Source organism: Parambassis ranga, chromosome 15 (genome assembly GCF_900634625.1).
Source record: "Parambassis ranga chromosome 15, fParRan2.1, whole genome shotgun sequence".
Taxonomy (NCBI): Eukaryota; Metazoa; Chordata; class Actinopteri; family Ambassidae; genus Parambassis; species Parambassis ranga.
The window spans coordinates 13,349,638-13,367,887 of record NC_041035.1 but is presented as its reverse complement, the minus strand read 5'-3'; the positions used below and the strand labels follow the sequence as shown (position 1 = coordinate 13,367,887).

Genomic DNA, 18,250 nt, shown 5'->3' with positions numbered 1-18,250 from the left:
TAGTAGTTTTTAATAACTTCTGGCACGTTGCTTTAACAACCCACAGATGACTTGAGTGGGTGAGTTCATGTACACAGCTAAACTTTAAATCAATATAGCAAACTGTTTATAGACACATGACATCATGGTTAACTCCCTGCTGTGTCAAAACACAGTAACACGCTGACAGTGTGCTGATTGGCTCCTAAGCTATGTTTTAAGTGAGTGACTGCTGCTTGGGGAATTATTTTTCACAATGAAATTAAAAAAAAAAGATAACAGGAACAGACTTTTATTACATTATATAAGCAAAGACTCATGTCACAGTGATTCTGTATCATAAATCTATTAAGAATAGAACATCACAGCATTATTCTTATTTTTTTTTTAATAATGGATTTTAGTATATAAATGTATGGCAACAGGAAATATTTGGTTTTAGAAACAACAGTAGCAATGAGCTCTACTTTTTAGAAAAAACAGAATGTCCAAATTAACAATCAATTGTATTGTATAATGATACTTATAAGGCCACTCATACGGGGATATTATAGTACCAATTTCATTTGCAAATGTGGGGAAGGATTAAAAACTGTGTCCTGCTCTGTGTATAGTGGGTGAGTAGGTTGATGTGAAAGAGTCTGCCGACATGTATTGAGATTTGCAGCTGTGCCTGCATAAATATGAATGCATGAAGAAAAGATGGGAAATGTGTGTAAAATATACAAATGGACAAAATATGGCATTTATCTGCATCAGAACTCATTACCTGATCTATGCACTCGTTATATTCACAGTGAAAAATGAATTTAAATTTCCTTTTTCTTCAACTGAAAACAAGTGATTCTTACTGTTAGCATTAGTAGTCAGCACTACTGCTGTGCCTCAGACTTAAAAGATGAATTATTAAAGAGAAGGGATTCTTTCGCCTTGTGCTCATAGAGAGTTTATCCTGTTTCACAATCCTGCTTGTTTGTTTAACATGTTTGTGATGCCTTCTTCCTCTGAAGATACTCAGAAAGCATTTAGTAAACTGAGACAAACTGCTGTTGTCTTGCTGTTTTTTTCTTATACTTTCAGAATGTGCTTTGGTAAAATGATCATGGCCTTCTCTGAATAAAACCTCTGACCCTCAGGATGGTGTGTTTCATTCAATATATACAGGATATATAACGATAATAAATAGTTAATACCCTCATACTGTGAGGTATGCTGTATGCTAATAACGAGCCAGATGTCCATTGTTTCTTAGGCCAGGGCTGGGCCACATTGACTTCCGTGAAGTATGAAAAGGGCCTGTGATTTAATAAAATAATAATACAGTGAATTTTTTACTACTACATGGATTAAGGTATCTACCTTCATTAACAGATTCCTGCTTCATTGTCATGATTATGTCATGTCGGTTGTGAGACTCTTTTGCTGTCATTTAGTGTTTCTCTGTCCTCTCCTCCCTCACTCTGTCCATGTATATGTCCATCTAATCCCAAATGTCTGAAAGTCAGGCCAGAAATGGGTGTTTTAGGCAGCAGGAGAAAGAAAGAAGGAAAGAGGGATGGGTGGCAGGCATCAGCAATGTGCTGTGCCCTGCTCTGTGAGATGCTTTTGTCCTTGTTCCTGAGTGATAACTTTAGATGTGCTAGATGTACTCTAGATGTACCTATGAAAATAAATGACTACACATCAGTGTTATTACTTATAATAACTTCTGAGGTATCCTTTGTGCTGTGTGCCATGGCTGTAAGGTATCCAATCACAAGGTATTTTTGGCTATTGCATTTAGAGTCCGGACTTTGCTCACGTCTGCCACCTTCAGGCTGTACTCAGGTGCTGAGAACGCAGCTCCCATCATCACACAGGTGTTCCTGCACATGCAAAAGAGATTGTAACTCGCCACAGTTCCCATCAGGCGGGTTTTAAATGTTTTAGAGCTGGCTTTATACTAACCTGAACTTCATTGCAGAATCCCTGCTGGAGCGGGCAGAACAGTGGAACTCTTGAGCCCCTGACCCCTCTAATATTCTCTGCAGGTTCCTTTCTGTGATACCACCACCTGTTAAATACAAAACACAATAATTAACCAGCCAATGAAACACAGTGAAATCTTACAAAGAGAAGAAAAGTGCCTGCTCTCACCTGGCATTATGATAATTCTCCCTTTAGCCTGTTAAATGGAAATAAGTATGTATGGCAGAAAAGATGACAAAATGACAAAGCAACATCAATAAAGAACAGTGTCTTTTGAAAATGTCTAAAAGCAAACAATTAATACATACTTGATCAATGAGCCGTTTAATGAGCGGCAGTCCCTCCAAAGCAGAGCTGTCACAGCCACTTGTCAGCACTCGCTGAAAGCCCAATGAAACCAGAGTCTCCAAAGCAACTGCAGGGTCATGGACCATGTCGAATGCTGCGGAATGATTTAGATTCATAACATGTGCTCTGACTCAGTGTTACATTATGAAGGGTTTCTGCATCTTTAGGATGATGAAAGCACTCAGACAAGCCTTTATTCCTTTGAGGAGCTGTGATACATTTTAAGCATGATTGCTAGCTGCTGCAAGGATTTTCCAAAAGCTTACCGTTTGCATGTGATATAAAGGACAAAACCTTACCTCGGTGGAAGGTGACAGGCAAAGGTCGAGCGACAGCTAATGAGAAAAAAAAAAGATACATAGAAACATTTTAAAAACGTCAAAAACATATTCTGAATCATGGACATGTTCTGCTTCCTCTTTCAGTCTATGCACCACTGGCCAGTTGTTTCTTTAATGTCACATACGCCGTTTAATTTGTATTCTGTGCTGTTAGTTAATGGACAGCACTAGGCGGAGGACTGTCACATACAATTTGTAACGTTGTCTTGAGAAGTGCTACACAAATAAAAGTATTATTATTATTTACTGCATTTGCTTTTTCTGCAACATAAAAAGCATTCAAACTTTGAACAGCAAGCACTTGGTGAGCACCAAATCCATTCTGGAGTCAGCTGGATGAAAACATAAATACCCAGATTTGTTTTTAAAACTTAATGAGGTTGAAAGTGCCCCTAATGTGTCACACTTAAGGAGATAAAAGGGAGTCGAGATAAAACATGAATGCATGGAGAGTTTTGTAAGACTGGAAATAATGTCTTCAGTTGACAAAAAACATGTCATTCTGGAGAAGACTGATGACTAGCTTGGCAGGAAAATGGTTTTACATCATCATGGATGTAACCTTCAGTCTACCAGTTTGCATGCAATTGTTTAGTGTTCCTAAGTGCACTGCTTTGGCAAAAAAACAACTTCTATGTTGCTATGATTTCTTTTTTCTTATTGTAAGCTCTGTTCACACTGGGCGTTGAAGAATAGATCTAAGGAGACCACTTGTAATTGACTTTGTCCCTCTCTACATGCACATAACAACATTCATCATTTCCATTTTGCAAGAGCTGCTTTTGTAAGCAGCCTGAGAGACTGGATCTCAGGTACAGTGCATCAGTCAATACTTGAGGGTCCACTAGGCTGATGTCTCAGGGTGCTTGTGGCAGAGGGTTGGTTAATTAGTCAAAGTCCATTATTTTTACATGAATAAGGGATCATCTTTGTTATGATAGCTGTAGATGTCATTTTGGTTTTCACTGCCATGTTAATAACACCCTTTAAAAAAAAAAACAACAGAATTTGTGATTGTAGGACATGATCTTTTAAAACGTTTCTGTTAGGATGTTGTGACACTACCTATTTTAAAGAGTATTCTGGTTGGTTGTAATGAACATACACACAGACAGTACCTAGTAATTCCATGCAGAGCTCTGCATCCAACCGTCCATCCTCAGTCAGAGCTCCCAGTACTAGTCCATCAGCCCCTTGGCTCTTCATTAGCTCAATGTCCTTCCTCATCACCTCCACTTCCTGGTCTGAGTACAGAAAGTCTCCCCCACGGGGCCGTATCATCACATAGACTGGAATTTTGACATACTGCTTCACTACCTGCAGCAGACCTGTAGTCAAATAAAAGAAATTATCTGGTCTTAGCAGATATTTGAGAGCTTATGGGAGCTAAATCTGTACAACAGTGCTCACCTACACTGGGAGTGAGCCCTCCCTCCAGAAGACTTGAACACAACTCAAGCCGACCTGCACCTGTCAGGATGAAAGACAAACACTAGGTCTATACTTTCCAGAGTGTGACCTTTAATAAAATGAGCAACACTGAATGTCGAATTACCACAAAGCACACAGAATGGTGTTTAAGTATAATTATTTTAGAACGGTCTGACGCAGCACGTCAGATTTAACACAACCTTTGCCCTTGCTTTAAATGCCTCTTTAACGAGTAGGTCATAGTGAACTACACATTGGTTTTCAATACATTCTACTGACCTCCTCGTTCAGCATTGACAGCAGACTCCACGGAGTCCACACACACTTCCATTAAAAAGCCATCTGCCATAGTGACAGCCTGAACACACAAACACACACACGTAGAATTAGACATGAAGAAAAGGAGATTCGCTGTGAAGCTGACACGCTTACAGTAACTTAGGTAACAATTTTAACTTCTACTAACAGCTACCTTTCAAATCCACTTTCTATCGATTCATGGAGATTTATCAGTCGATAGAAGGCAGCATTAAATCAGGACATACTCTGTGTGACTGATTAGCCACAGCTACTACAGTATCAGGCACTAACAGCACATTGTCGGTTTCCGGACCGTTGAATATGGAGCCCGCGATAAGGCGGGAGGGCGGCATAACGGTAACGCTGCAGTAGCTGTTGTCGATGTGAGTGGTGTAGCCGCCCATGCGAGACACGCTGAAATTTAAAACACGCGTCAAGCACGTGACCATTTACGGGCTAAAAAAAAAAATATTTTTTTATTTTCTGAACATTATTGTTATTATTTATTTTGTGCGTCTCTTAAATGTCATGTTTTCTACTTACAAACAAAAAATACATATAAAAAAATAACTGTGTTTTTTTTGTGACGTCACAGGGTCAGAGTTGAACCGTGCCTGTCAGACTGTTAGGAAAGGAGCCGGGCAGCAGCTTCTATAACTTTACCAGCTCCATCTTTCGTAATCACATTGCAGGACCACCTCAGCACCAGCGGACACTGGGGCACAAAGATGTTACTCTCATCGTTACGGACAACGTTTTTTTGTGGTTGCAGAAACGCTGGAAAAGGCTTTCAAAACAGCAGCGTGAGTACAGCTAGCTATGGCTATTAGCCACATACTCGTGGCTAAGGTCATATATACAGCAATATGATTTTAGCACGATATGTCAGATAGCACACCTGCTAGCTCCCGGGGAGTCTGCTTTGGTGTTGTTTTCAGTGTTTATTTACGCTATTTAGGTCTGCTGTTTGGTTGTACTCGGCGGAAGTCACGTACGCGTGAATCGGTTACCAGCTAAGTACATCACAGACTGTACATTGTACAGATGGCTCCAAATAAATTAGTATATATATCTCACTTATTACAACATTAATTTCCCCAAATCAGACTGAAATAATGCAGCTAGTTTTAAGTTCATATATAACTGCATGCTGTAGTATTGTGTTGTAAAGTCTTCGTGGAAGCAGGTTTGTTCAGTTAAAATTTGACCCTATCTTTTTTAACGTAATTTGCAGAGTCCACAGCTACGACAATGGCTTGTGAGGAGAGGTCAGAGCACTGTCACAGCGGAGGTGGGATCCTCCTCCACCCGAGCAGCGGTAGCTACTGTCCCCAATGCAGCCACAAATCGCATAGTCGGTCGCTGGTTACTCGGATGCAGCGGGCTGGTGGTTGGAGCGGTTGTCTTGGGTGGTGTCACAAGGTGCAAGTTGCTTTAAACTTCAAATAATACATCAATAATACATCGATACTCTTTGAAGATACCAACCTTATCTCTGCGCTTGTTTCAATCAGACTAACAGAATCAGGGCTTTCTATGGTTGACTGGCACCTGGTGAGAGAGATGAAGCCACCACAATCACAAGCAGAGTGGGAGGCTGAGTTCAACAAGTATCAGCAGTTTCCAGAATTCAAAATGTAAGGCTCTGTCTTTTTTAGTTAAACTACTAAACAGGGCTCATTGTAACAACAAGGACTATATAATTGGGTCTACATTGTGGTTGTGTTCAGGTTGAGTCTTTAATGCAAAGATGACTAATCTGGTGTCTTTGTGTTTTCCCAGACTGAACCATGACATGACTCTGTCAGAGTTTAAGTTTATTTTCTACATGGAGTGGGGACATCGTATGTGGGGCAGGCTGGTTGGACTGGCATACATCCTCCCCACCATTTACTTCTGGAAGAAAGGATACTTCACTCGCTCCATGAAAGGAAAAGTGCTGGGGCTCTGTGGATTTGTGTTCTTCCAGGTAAGACTGAATACAGTTGTGGAGATCAGGAAGAATAAATGAAAGTTAACAAACACCCAACTCTTAGCTGAATTAATTTGAAGCTGCTTTAGCACAGCATTTTACTTGTTGTGATTGCAGTCATCAAATTAAAGGCAGAAGTGGTCACATTGGGTGGATGTTAAATTGTGAAAACATATCTGTGTGTGCCTTCAGGGCCTTCTGGGGTGGTACATGGTAAAAAGTGGGTTGGAGGAGAAGCCTGAGTCTTATGACGTCCCCCGAGTCAGCCAGTATCGTCTGAGTGCACACCTCGGCTCTGCCTTGCTGCTCTACTGCGCCAGTCTCTGGACAGGGCTTACTCTATTGTCCCCAGCGCACAAGGTACACAGGCAGTCTCTTCCCTACAGATAAAATATGAATCATAATTGGTAACTAAAAGTTGACCGCTTTATTCTTGATCACACAGATTGCAGAAACCAAACGCATCATGCAGCTCAGGAAATTTGCCAAGGGTACCGGAGGACTGGTCTTCCTTACTGCTCTTTCAGGTACTGTTCAGTGTTGTATGAATGCATAACAAACAAGCCATGGAATCTTTCTGTTGATGCAACTTCAGTTTTTAGCCTGATATGAATGAACAGGAAATACATTTTTAAAAGTGCCACTAATGTAAAACATATTTTTATCTTTAATTTTGCAACATGAGCTTTCTGAGAAGAAAAGTTATACAGATAAGATTGTATTCCATTCCATTCTAAACGCAGGTGCCTTTGTTGCTGGTTTGGATGCTGGGCTGGTATACAACTCCTTCCCTAAGATGGGAGAGCGCTGGATTCCTGATGATCTCTTGGCCTTCTCTCCTACCCTCAAGAACTTTTTTGAAAACCCCACAACTGTGCAGTTTGACCACAGGATTTTGGTATGTCAGGAACTTTTGTGTATCCTAATCTTTTTCTCTAATATCACCAAGTAGGATAAGGATGGTCATCTCTGTATGTTTTCTTCCTCAGGGGATCTCCTCTCTGACAGCAATTACGGGCCTTTATCTCTTCTCAAGGAGGATGGTACTGCCCAGGAGAGCGAAGATTGCCATCAGCCTCCTCACAGCGATGGCCTATACACAGGTAGGCTGTCAGTCAGACACAGGAATACACATAAAATGTATATGTTATAAAGTAAATAGATCTGAGCAGTCTTTGTGTTTTTCAGGTTGCCCTTGGTGTCAGCACCCTGTTGCTCTATGTCCCCACCCCCCTGGCAGCAACTCACCAGTCTGGTTCTGTGGCTCTTCTGTCACTGGCCATTTGGGTTTTGGCAGAGCTTCGCAAAATGCCAAAGTAAATTCTGTTATCTCTTGGACAAACACTAGCCACACATCGAGCCTACAAGATGCAGCAGTGTCACTATGAATGAGACAGTTGGACAAAATGGAAAAAAGAAACACTGGACTTTTTGTATATGTTTAAGACTCTGTCTTAATGTGATGCAAAGTAAGATGATGGTAAACTATTTTATAAATGCAAGACTGTGAGTAAGGACTGGACTCCAGAGAATTCTTTGTGGAAAGGTTTTGTCATTGGAAGATGACAGCTTGAAGTGCTTTGTGAGGCCCGGATTTAAACAAAGACATGCAAACATGAGAACAAGTTCATTTTCAGTTTCTATCCAGCTTTAATAACATAGAAACAGGATTGCCAGTCTGTGGTTTATGGTTTGTTTGCAGCCAGACACACATTCTGCCAGAATTTCTTTGATTGACTATATTACTGTTTTAGTTGATGTACAGAGTCAAATGTTTTGAATGAAAATTGGGTTATTAAGGTCTTGTCCACATGTTTATAATGACTGGTTTTAAAAATAACTGCGCCCATATAAAAAGAATATATGGCACTAAATTCTAAAAAAAAAAAAAATTGAATTTCCTTCACATAGAACGAAAGACGTAAACAACTCATGTCTGTAAAGTTATTACTAGCACTGTTTGGCCACCACATTTGTGTACAAGGCCTAACTGGTCACCTGCTGCCTTGTATCAGGGCACACTGCCTGTTAGATGACACAGATTTGGCTGCGGGGGATAATGTGTATAATTATGTGTATTTAAGTTATAAATATATGAAGGCCTTCTAAACATTGTGAAGGAACTGTATAAATCTGAAATATTGTTTCTTTTTTTTGAAATGCTATTAAATATGATCATGTACAGTCTTTAAAATTCAAACTCTAGTCCACTTTGCATAGTAACTGTGATTTTTATTGTCTCTGTACAAAATATACACATTTTGAATAGGTAATGCAACCAGTTGAGGCTAGCTAACTAGACAGTCAGTACAACGGGTTAGTAAGATTTCATTGTTCTAGACACAGTACATGCGGGTATAGACAAGTTTTACTTGTGGTTGGGGAAAATAACTTAAAAACTGTCAGCAGTAAATGGAGCAAAACTACTGTTTTTGTCTCCATAAAAGAAAATGGCAGAAAATAAATTGCAGGGTTGGAAGTGCATATTTTTGTCAGGGCCTTAGTGCACCCTTTTACTGTGCTATGGGGGGGTTGGATGAGTGGAAAGTGTGGAAGAGAACATTATTGCTTTTCCTTGTTATTCACTGCATTTCAAGGAGACTACAGCCAATTTAATTACAGTGGATGCAAGTTGTTGCAAAATAAATAATTAACCAGAGCCTAACATTTGGCTTTACAGCCTGGATGAACCACTTTCCCAGTCTACAGCCTTTTATTTCTTGATTGCCCCATTGTCCATCTCACTACATAGTACCCCCCCCCCCCCTCTCTCTTCACCCACAGGTGGGTTAATTGTTTTAACATTATAAACTTTTTAAATATGAATCTTCTCTTTGGTGTTACAGAGAGAGGGAAAATAAGCAACCGAAGTCGGGCCTAGGAAAAGAAAGCTCATTAAACCATGTCTCTCTTTAATGACGCACACACATTTTAGGCCTCTTTAAATTGATAAATCTAATTTAAAGAGACAGTTTACCCAATAATCAGACCTTCACACTGTGGCTGCACTGCTAGTTACTTATTCAGATTGTGTAGGTGCAAGATGGAGAGTTTTAGATTTGATTGGTTTAACAATTTGCCATGCAGAAATTAATTAAAACAAAGCAAGGTTTGGATTTGCATGAGTACCCAGGTATTTATCAAATATTGCTATGTATGGTGTTTTTTAAGCAGTATTATTTTCACTCCATAATATTGGAGGGATAGTTGAAATCTCTTGGACTAATTAACCCTAAAACTCGGCAACTTGCACCAAAACATTATCTGAATAGATTAGTACTATAGGCCACAATGAGAGAATGTGTACTTGATTTTTTTGGTTAACTGTCCCTCTAATGGAACAATAGTTTTGTCAATTTATTTTTATGAAGTGGTAGAACCTGCTACAACCACATGACATTTCCGATTACAAGAAGTTCACAAATACAATCTGCAAATCTAATAAATTTGCCTTGAATGTATATTAATAGACTAGTACGACTGTGGTATAGTGCAACCCCCACATTGTACTGCCTAATCACACCACTGGGAATGCTAGAAAATGCACAACAGTCAATAGACAACTACTGCTAGGACTGTAATATTTTTGGAAGGCCAGGAATTATTCTACCAGAATCCCATGAATGGAGGTGGGCGTTGTGCCACTGGAGTCTTACATTGGTAAGATACATGACATCCCTTCCTGTTACACATGCACACACACATACACAAAGGGTGAGGCACCTGTGAATGACTAGGAACAGCAGACAGACGAGCAGACTTTGGAGTATCTCTGTAAATACATAATTAGATATTAGTGACATCATCATGCGATACTGAAATCAGTTCCTCGTGGAAAATGACATGTTTGAACCTCCACCTGTAAAACAGGATCCCTGGGGTCTCCAATTTGTTGGTTGCTCCCTCAAGAAATGTCATTCTCTCTACCATCCACCAGGTGGCCGTCGATTCATTTCTGTTTTCATGGCATCAGCAGTCTGACGGCTCCAGGGAGGCGTTACCCACATACACAGAGGCTGGATCTGATTCACAAATCCAAATCATCCATCGCAGAGAAAAAAGGGGAAACATGATCTTAGATCAAGGTTTCTGAGGTCAGCCTTTGACAGTTCCTCCCTCAGTACAAGTAATAAATAAAACAGGTGGGAGGTTCTGGGTGTGCCAGTGACTGAGAGCACACTGCTTGCCTTCTTTCACTGTGTCTCTTGGGGGAAAAAAAACTATGGTTCTGCACGATGAGAATGGGGAAACTCCTTGCTTGGAGAAATGCCACTGATGGGTCCAGGGAGAGGGAGAGGGCGCCTGTGTGCCCTCATGACTCACAGTTCTCACAAGCTTGAAAGTCATAAAACACATTCTCTCTCTCACACACACACACACAGCCACAGACTCTCACATATTCATCAACTCTTTCTCTTCAGTCCTGTCTCCACTCATTCACAAACACACTCCCCTCCCTGGTGCCAGCGTCGTCACTGGTCCAGATTCTTAGATGACGTTGTCAAACAGCTGCATGGACTGCATGATGTTTTCATCCTGGACACAAACGAGAGATGTGGAATAAAAAGTGCTGTCATTTCTGTTTATGTGTTGCCCAAAGAATCTACACAGGGGAAAAGTGGCCCTACAGGCATAGTCTGACTTTGATTTTGCTTAGAGTTAAGATGAAAGGCTTAGTTTTGCATAAAGAGGGGCTGCAACTAGCCTGAGTCTGTTTAAACTTTAAAATATCCACCAAGCAGATCCCATAAAGCTCAACGAGGACTTCCATGCTGTAAATATTTCTTAGCCCACACCTGAAATCTTTTCATGACAGAGCCAGACCAGCTATTTCCTGTCAGGCTTTAAGCTTCATTAAGCTAATTCTATCCCGAGTGTAGCTGCATGCGTAATGTAGCATGAATGCATTAATGCATAAATGTTGAACTATTCCTTTAGAACTTGAAAATCCACTCTGTTTTCTCATTTACCTTTTTGCATGACTCAATGAACTCCTCTATGGTGACCACCCCATCTTTATTCCGATCCATTTTCTGAAAGAAAAATACAGCAGACCTGACATTCCCCTCTTGTAAAAAAAATCATAAATATATATATATATATATATATATATATATATATATATATATATATATATATATATATATATATATATATATATATATATATATGGTTATCATAAAGTGATAGATTAGGAGGAAGCATACGTGTTGAGATTTACCTGAAAGAAGCTCTCTACATGATCTCTTGGTGCATCGTCCTGCATTGTGGGGTATGTGTACTTCCCCATCATGTCATAGATGGACTTCATGATGTCCAGCATCTCCTGCAAAGGGAGAAATAGCATTGAGGATGCAGAAGAAGAGCCAAGACTGGTCACAGTCAGATATTCACAAACTATTTTGTAAGTTTTTGTTTTAGTTATTTTTGTCTTGTTTGGTTTAAAATAATATAAATAAAATATTATATAAGTGGAAAATTAGGAAATTATGACATCTATAATAATTTCACAGTCAAAATTAACTTTTTTTATTTTATTATTTTAACCTTTTTTTGTCTTTGTTTTATATGAGACCACATTGATGTTATTGGAAAGCTTGTAATATCAGGATGTTGGACACCAAGAGTTTTCCAGAGTTATTGTTTCATCCTTAGTTATTAATGGCGGACACAAGTCTCATTCATGCTTACAAACTGCTTTAGAAATCTCTCGGGAACTGATTCAAACGCATGTGAATGTTTGTGTGTTACCTCCTTTGTGATGCAGCCATCCTTATTCAGGTCATAGAGGTTAAACGCCCAGTTTAGCCGGTCATTTATGGTCCCTCTTAGGATGATAGACAAGCCAAATACAAAGTCCTGAGATAAAATGGGGGGTGGTTAGTATTGTTGTGATATTACTTAAAATCAAACAGTATAAATGAAGTCAAGTCTTTATCACAGCCCCTAATCTCTGTGGGCAGGTATTAAGAGGTAATTGCAGGGATCCAGCTGGTGACAAACATCAGAGGACCACCTATTTGCTTTTATGAAACAACAGAGCTCACCTCAAAACTAACGGAGCCATTCTTGTTAGTGTCGAAGGCTTCAAACAGGAAATGTGCATACATACTAGAATCTGCAAAGGAAGAGACTCTCTGTAACCTTTGTGCCCGCAACACATGAAGCACAGTCTTTGAACAGCTAGGATTAGCAGCAGCCTAAATATAGTTCAGATACAAAAATAATTTCCAATACAACTGGAGAAAACCGGTCTCTACAGTGCATGTACAATAAAGCTGATTTATAATGAATTCATTAGAATCATTTCATTGTAATATATTTTGTGAAAAAACAGCAGGTTTTAGGTTCGGTGGTAGCAGAGCTCACCTCCCTGAGGAAAGAACTGGGAGTAAATGTTCTTAAAGTTTTCCTCATTGACCACTCCGCTTGGACACTCCTGGGATACAAAGGTGAATTCAGAAAGCTCATTAATTCTCATCTAACAGAGAACACATAGAACAGAACTTGATACTTTTAGCTCTTGCCAAACTGATTTTATGTTCCATGATGAAACTAGCCTTAGCCAGACCTACATTTTTGAAACCTCTGTAGAGGACCTGCAGCTCCTTCTTGGTGAATTTAGTCTGCTCCTGCAGCTTGTCCATGCTTTCAGGACGATGGCACACAGTGGACAACTCAAAGTCATCTTCCACGCTGTCTGTGAGGGACAGACAAGCATCAGTTATTAATTGTAATCGCTGAAAAATCTTTCAAATAGTTTAAAGCTACAGAACCTGGAACCTTTGTCTCCCCCATGTGGCAGTGAGGTTATATACACAAACATCATGGTCCATGGCATGAGAATGTGATAGGAGCGAGCAGCACTTTTCAGGGCTGAAGCAAACAGGGAAGTACTCACACACCTTTCCACCAACACCAGCTCCACTGACTTTGGGAGAAACCATATAGCTTTAGAACTAATATTGAATTCACCATATAGTCTGTTTTTGTGAATATAAAAAACTGTAATTTACTATTAAATAACTGTGAGGTTAGAGCATCCAGCTGTTTTAGGTTTTAGTTTATAGCACGAAGCACAACAGAAAACAACACATTTGAATGGCTGAAGCCAGAGGTCTTTTAAGAATGAAGGCAGTCAGTGATGGATATTCCTGAACCCATTCTCAACTACATTTCCTCTACCTTACCAACCAAGCCAGACTTTAATCTATTAGCCTTTATTATTGCTAAAATACACACACACACACATGCACGCACATACATCAGAGGGGTTTTAGAGTTTGTGGAGCCTTATACAGTACACTGAATGCTTTAGTGTGCATCCACCAAAGTGTTGAATCTCCTCTGAAGAGGCTGGAAGAAGGAAGTATATGTGTAAAGAGTGAAGGAGCACTTGCTTTGACTGATTGAGGGGGCAGTCGAAGGCGTGCAGCACGGCAGCAGCTTGAGGAATCGCTGCTTTATGGTTTTTTTGCTTTGGCTTGTGGAAGGATTACCTGCAATCGCCAACCACAGTACAAGGGTTAGATACACACACACACACACACACCTACACAAGTCTGTGATTTACTTCTGTGTTCACACCCACATGCTTGTAAAACCAAAACATGCACGGACAGATGCAACAACAGACTGATTCATGCTGTAAAGTCAAACTGGTGATTGCTTGCTGACTTGGCTGAGCGAGGGGAGACCATGAGTACCACTTCAAACAGTGGATATTACCGCACAACAGCAGCACCGCTCGTCCCCTGCAAACACACAGTTTTCCTAATCAGACCCAGTCTCTTAACACAATGCCACATTCAATGCACTGCAAACATAACAGCAGAGAGGAGCACTCAGGATCAAACACTTCAAACAGTGTCTTCTTCTCACTATATAGATAGAAATAGAAAGAAATAGAATTTACCACAAGAATCAAAATCATTCAAAATCAACCACAGCCGATCATGTCTGCCACCATGTTCACCTCAGAGAATAACAATGAAAATCAGATGGAAGAGGTAAAACACATACACACTGATATACCCCTACTTACTCCCGATTCTTAGTTTCCATGGAAACCGTCCCTTCACCCCTTTAAGGAGGACCCCAGCAGTCTGAGGGATGAAGGCCATGATGGGGTGGTAACCAACAGAATCACAGTACCTCCACAGACTATCTGTGATGTGTCGCTGTTGTCACTCTGGTACATTAAGCCTCAGGGACCCTGGCTCAGCTGACATGTGGCTCTGGCATTATTTCCAACCAGAACAGGCGGAGCACATTTTCCATTTGATACCAGATTCATCCATCCAGCTGCACAGCACAGGCCCAGCACTCTGCCTCAGGGTCTGTACGTGAGTAAGTAAATTAGTTTTTTTTTTTCCACTTGGACCCAAGAACTGACTACAACACTGAAAAGAATATCAAAAATTAATACGTTTTACTCCCAAAGTCAGACACAGAAGACTAATTATGTAGTGAGTAGAAGCCAGTTCTTACATGTGTGACCCCATGGAGAAATGATACAGGAAAAACTTGAAGAGTGTAGATGTGACAAAAGTCAATCACATTTTATAAAGCATTTATAGGTTTGGAAGGTGCATGTGTGTGAAGGTGAAGTGTAAATAAATGGTAATCATTAGGTTTGTAGACTTCCTTGGATTACAGGTTGCATGTGAACCTGGTCTTGTTAAATTCAGTGTTCTGAAGACCCAGAAAAAAAGAGGAGCTGGGGAGTAAAAACATTATCAAGAGCTGTCACCCAATCAGATTGTTAACTATATAGCTAACATGTTGTTGGACTATTCTTGCAACTTGTAATTCACCATGGACTGTCGCCATGTCTACAACACACCTGTAGCTAATTAAGTTCATTCTTCACAGGAAGCTGTGGTCAGAATGGGCTCTAACTACTACCTGGCAAGCCTGGCAAGGTGGATTGTCATGTGAAAATGATACTTTAGAAATCTCACAAAGAAAGGGAAAGGAGACTGCTTAAAAATAAAAACATCACAATGCTCTGCATGGAGCACAGAGCTTGAAATACTTGTAAGGACCACAAAAATGGAATGTGCTGAAGCAGAAGCCGTGATTAAACACCTTTTCTGTCTCTGTATCTACAGCCTTCTCTGACCCTCCTCTGTTTATTTTCCTTCTTTGTGGAGGTTGATATAGCTATCAAAATACAGTGCTCACTATTGAAGATGTAGCTATTATTTACAGAATGCTGTGGTTGAAACATTCCTTTGTCAAAAAACAAGTAGGTTACTGCGCTCCTGATGCGATTCAGGGAACACGTGATCAATTTATTCTACAGCCTTTGAAGTTAAAATTGTTTTTTGAGTGGCACCAGCAATGAGAACAGGAAATCTTTCATTCTGGCCTGAGCAAGCAGAAGAGTGTAAAAAGTAAGTAAAAAGTGTCTTTCCCTCCATTGCACAGCATCATGACACGCTTACCCAGCACACCCTTTAATGATTGTACAAATTAGTGTTCAATAGTTCCACCCCCAGGGTACACTGACAAACCATCACAACTCTGTAGGAAATAAGTAAGTAAAACAGCTCTATTTTTAGCTTGATGGCAAAACATTTTCATCAATATCGAATAACTTTTGAAGAAACTTCATAAACTATAAAGACGTGAGGATTTTGGAGGCACAGAAAAAACCATGCAATCCCTCCACTGAGGGGAGGGCAGTAAACATATTAGAGCTCAGAGCCACAGTGATGCATTGAAACTGTAGCGGCTGCACAAGTCCAACACATAAATTCTCAGTTATGCCCTCCTGACAACTAGTAAATGATGTAGTTTTCACAAATATTTGCATAAATTTAACACTGATATGTACCCTGCTGTTTCATTAATTTTCTTCATGTGCCTGTGGTTTTAAATGAGCCCTGTGACATTTACCTTAATGTCATTCATCAACTCCAGTCTCCTGCCTTAATGGCACTCCAGCTATTTAGAGTTGCACAACTTGGGGCAGTAAATACAGAAAAGAATGGTGAGAATGAGTGCAGAAGAAGAGGAATGCATCTTTTGTAAGAGCCTTGTAAAAGCTTAAATCTTCCTAACTGCGTGGTCCCAGTCTCCTGTGCAGACATTCTGTTAAAAAATGTGAGGCCTTGGGGTGTCCTGGTGGCGCTGTGTTTAAGACACATTCAGAATAACTGCAACATGCTGGTCTGATTCCTAACTAAAAACTCCTGCTGCACTCTAATAAATGCAAAAAAATAAAAATAAAAATAACTGCACTCTCTAAGCCTGAGCTTAGACACCATCAGGGTTTCTTTTTCAGACTTTAGAAAGCTCCAGAAAAAAACATGTGTCTCTTTTTAATCAAATAAAAATGTTTTAGTTCTTGTCTCATTTAAAGTGTCAAATAAGCTCTAACTATTGGCAGTCAAAAACCTTTAGAAGTATGAAGCATTTATAGATGAAGTTCAGATGCATTTCGCAGTATGAATGGGCACATACAGTATCAAACAAAACACACACACACACAGGGCCATAAATAGGTTTGACAAACATGACAGCTATTTAGCACAGAAATGAGGGCAAAACTACTTTATGTTTAACTCTAGCACACACAGAAACCCACACACACATCTAAGCTTTGTGTTCCCTCATCATATTTATCATTTTGATTCACTCTCTGCCTCTCTTTCCTGCTTTCTTACCATTTCTCTTACCTTCCACAGAAAGGTCGATCAGCCCCAGAAAGTGCATCAGTTTGAGGGAGCTGCAGACCACCAGGAGGATGCCCACGGTCTGCAGCCCCTCCACCTCCCACTTATCCTGGAAGAACAGATGCATCCTTTCCCCCTTTCCTCCCTCTCTGTTCCTGTCAACACAAAATCTTTCTTCTTTCCTCGGGGCAACCACGTATCCCCCCTCCTCAGCTTCCAGCTGGGAATGCACCGTCTCTTCAGTCCCTCCTATCAGTCTCCCTCTATATGCCGTTGTTCAGCCATCCTAACTCCGCACGACTCGCTACCTGCTTTCTTCTCCGAAGGAAGATTGTTATTCTCCTCGTTTTTTCTTCGAGAGTGGTAAGTGTGCGGCAGCAGGAATGTCGACTTGATATTCCACCCCCGCCTCCTCCAGGGCTGTCAAAGGTTGTTTAAGTTCCAGGTGAAGTTCGGACAATTCACTGTGTGTGTCCTGGCAGGTTGGCAGCAATTGTTTTCAGACTCTCTCTGATGTTCCAGCTCCGAAGTCTCAAACTCTCTCTACTCTCTGCCTGTCCTCCCTCCTTTCTTGCCTTACCTCCATCACTCTGCTGCGTCCCTCCCCATGCTTAATTGGGTCAATGATGGGACTGGAGTGAAGGGTGGAATGAAGAGGGGAATGAGAAATCGAAATGGAGGAAAGGAAAGAAAGGAGTATGACTTGTAGCTTAAGAGGTGAACGGGGGTGGGGGGGGGGGGTTCACATACAAAAGACAGATGAGGAGAATGAATTGATGAGATTTGTAAAGAGACAGGGGGTGCAAAGGGAAAGTCAGAAATAATCACAACCAGGAGAATAACAAAAACCAAATCCCCAAACAAATGGAAAAGAGGCAGCAGAGGAAAAACAAAGGACAAATTTCAGAGATGGAGAGGCAAAGAAAGGCTAACAGAAGGGAGGAGAAACACCGTGACGACAGAGAGGCAAGGCATCTGACCCAGCAGCTTCTGTGGACAAACTGACAGATGTGGCAATCTCCCCTGAGTGTCAGCACTGAAACACACAGCCTGGAGGTTAAATCTGGCTATATAACATGTATTGCATATGCAATCCAGCACAGCGGGGAACATTTCAGTTGCGATGGGATATATTGCTGTCACATCTGGCACACTGACATCCCAAACACAATCTCTGAAGAAATGGAACTGAAAATGTATAAAAATAGACTCTAAAAGGATCCAGTCTG

General features: G+C 40.6%; 3 protein-coding genes across 5 annotated transcripts in view; 1 reads left to right on the top strand and 2 right to left on the bottom strand.

Moving 5' to 3' along the window:
- Positions 1-344: 344 nt before the first annotated feature.
- Positions 345-4,682, bottom strand: cutc (cutC copper transporter homolog (E. coli)). Its single transcript, XM_028423251.1, has 9 exons — positions 4,540-4,682; positions 4,347-4,425; positions 4,047-4,106; positions 3,755-3,964; positions 2,595-2,630; positions 2,256-2,389; positions 2,116-2,143; positions 1,927-2,032; positions 345-1,844 (listed from the first exon to the last, which is right to left on the bottom strand). The coding sequence occupies exons 2-9, from the start codon at positions 4,414-4,416 to the stop codon at positions 1,733-1,735; spliced, it is 756 nt and encodes a 251-aa protein (XP_028279052.1). The 5' UTR covers positions 4,417-4,425; positions 4,540-4,682; the 3' UTR covers positions 345-1,732.
- Positions 4,683-4,975: 293 nt separating this feature from the next.
- cox15 (cytochrome c oxidase assembly factor COX15) lies at positions 4,976-8,539 on the top strand. Its single transcript, XM_028423360.1, has 9 exons — positions 4,976-5,170; positions 5,602-5,789; positions 5,882-6,004; positions 6,150-6,336; positions 6,532-6,699; positions 6,785-6,866; positions 7,083-7,237; positions 7,329-7,442; positions 7,528-8,539. Exons 1-9 carry the CDS (start codon positions 5,096-5,098, stop codon positions 7,657-7,659), a joined length of 1,224 nt encoding a protein of 407 aa, XP_028279161.1. The 5' UTR covers positions 4,976-5,095; the 3' UTR covers positions 7,660-8,539.
- A 48-nt stretch (positions 8,540-8,587) lies between these two features.
- Positions 8,588-18,250, bottom strand: part of LOC114447220 (Kv channel-interacting protein 2-like) — a 67,716-nt gene continuing 58,053 nt past the window's right edge. For 2 of the 3 annotated variants that reach the window (XR_003671820.1, XR_003671821.1), the window contains exons 2-9: positions 12,915-13,039; positions 12,709-12,778; positions 12,387-12,457; positions 12,091-12,198; positions 11,561-11,665; positions 11,310-11,372; positions 10,199-10,875; positions 8,588-10,111 (exon numbers count right to left, since the gene is read on the bottom strand). Coding sequence is in view for 1 of the 3 variants with exons in the window: in XM_028423361.1 (XP_028279162.1) it covers positions 10,828-10,875; positions 11,310-11,372; positions 11,561-11,665; positions 12,091-12,198; positions 12,387-12,457; positions 12,709-12,778; positions 12,915-13,039 (590 nt within the window). In the remaining 2 variants the exon portion in view is untranslated. Of the gene's footprint in view, positions 10,876-11,309; positions 11,373-11,560; positions 11,666-12,090; positions 12,199-12,386; positions 12,458-12,708; positions 12,779-12,914; positions 13,040-18,250 lie in introns of all 3 variants that reach the window. The other variant, XM_028423361.1, reaches the window with a different exon arrangement.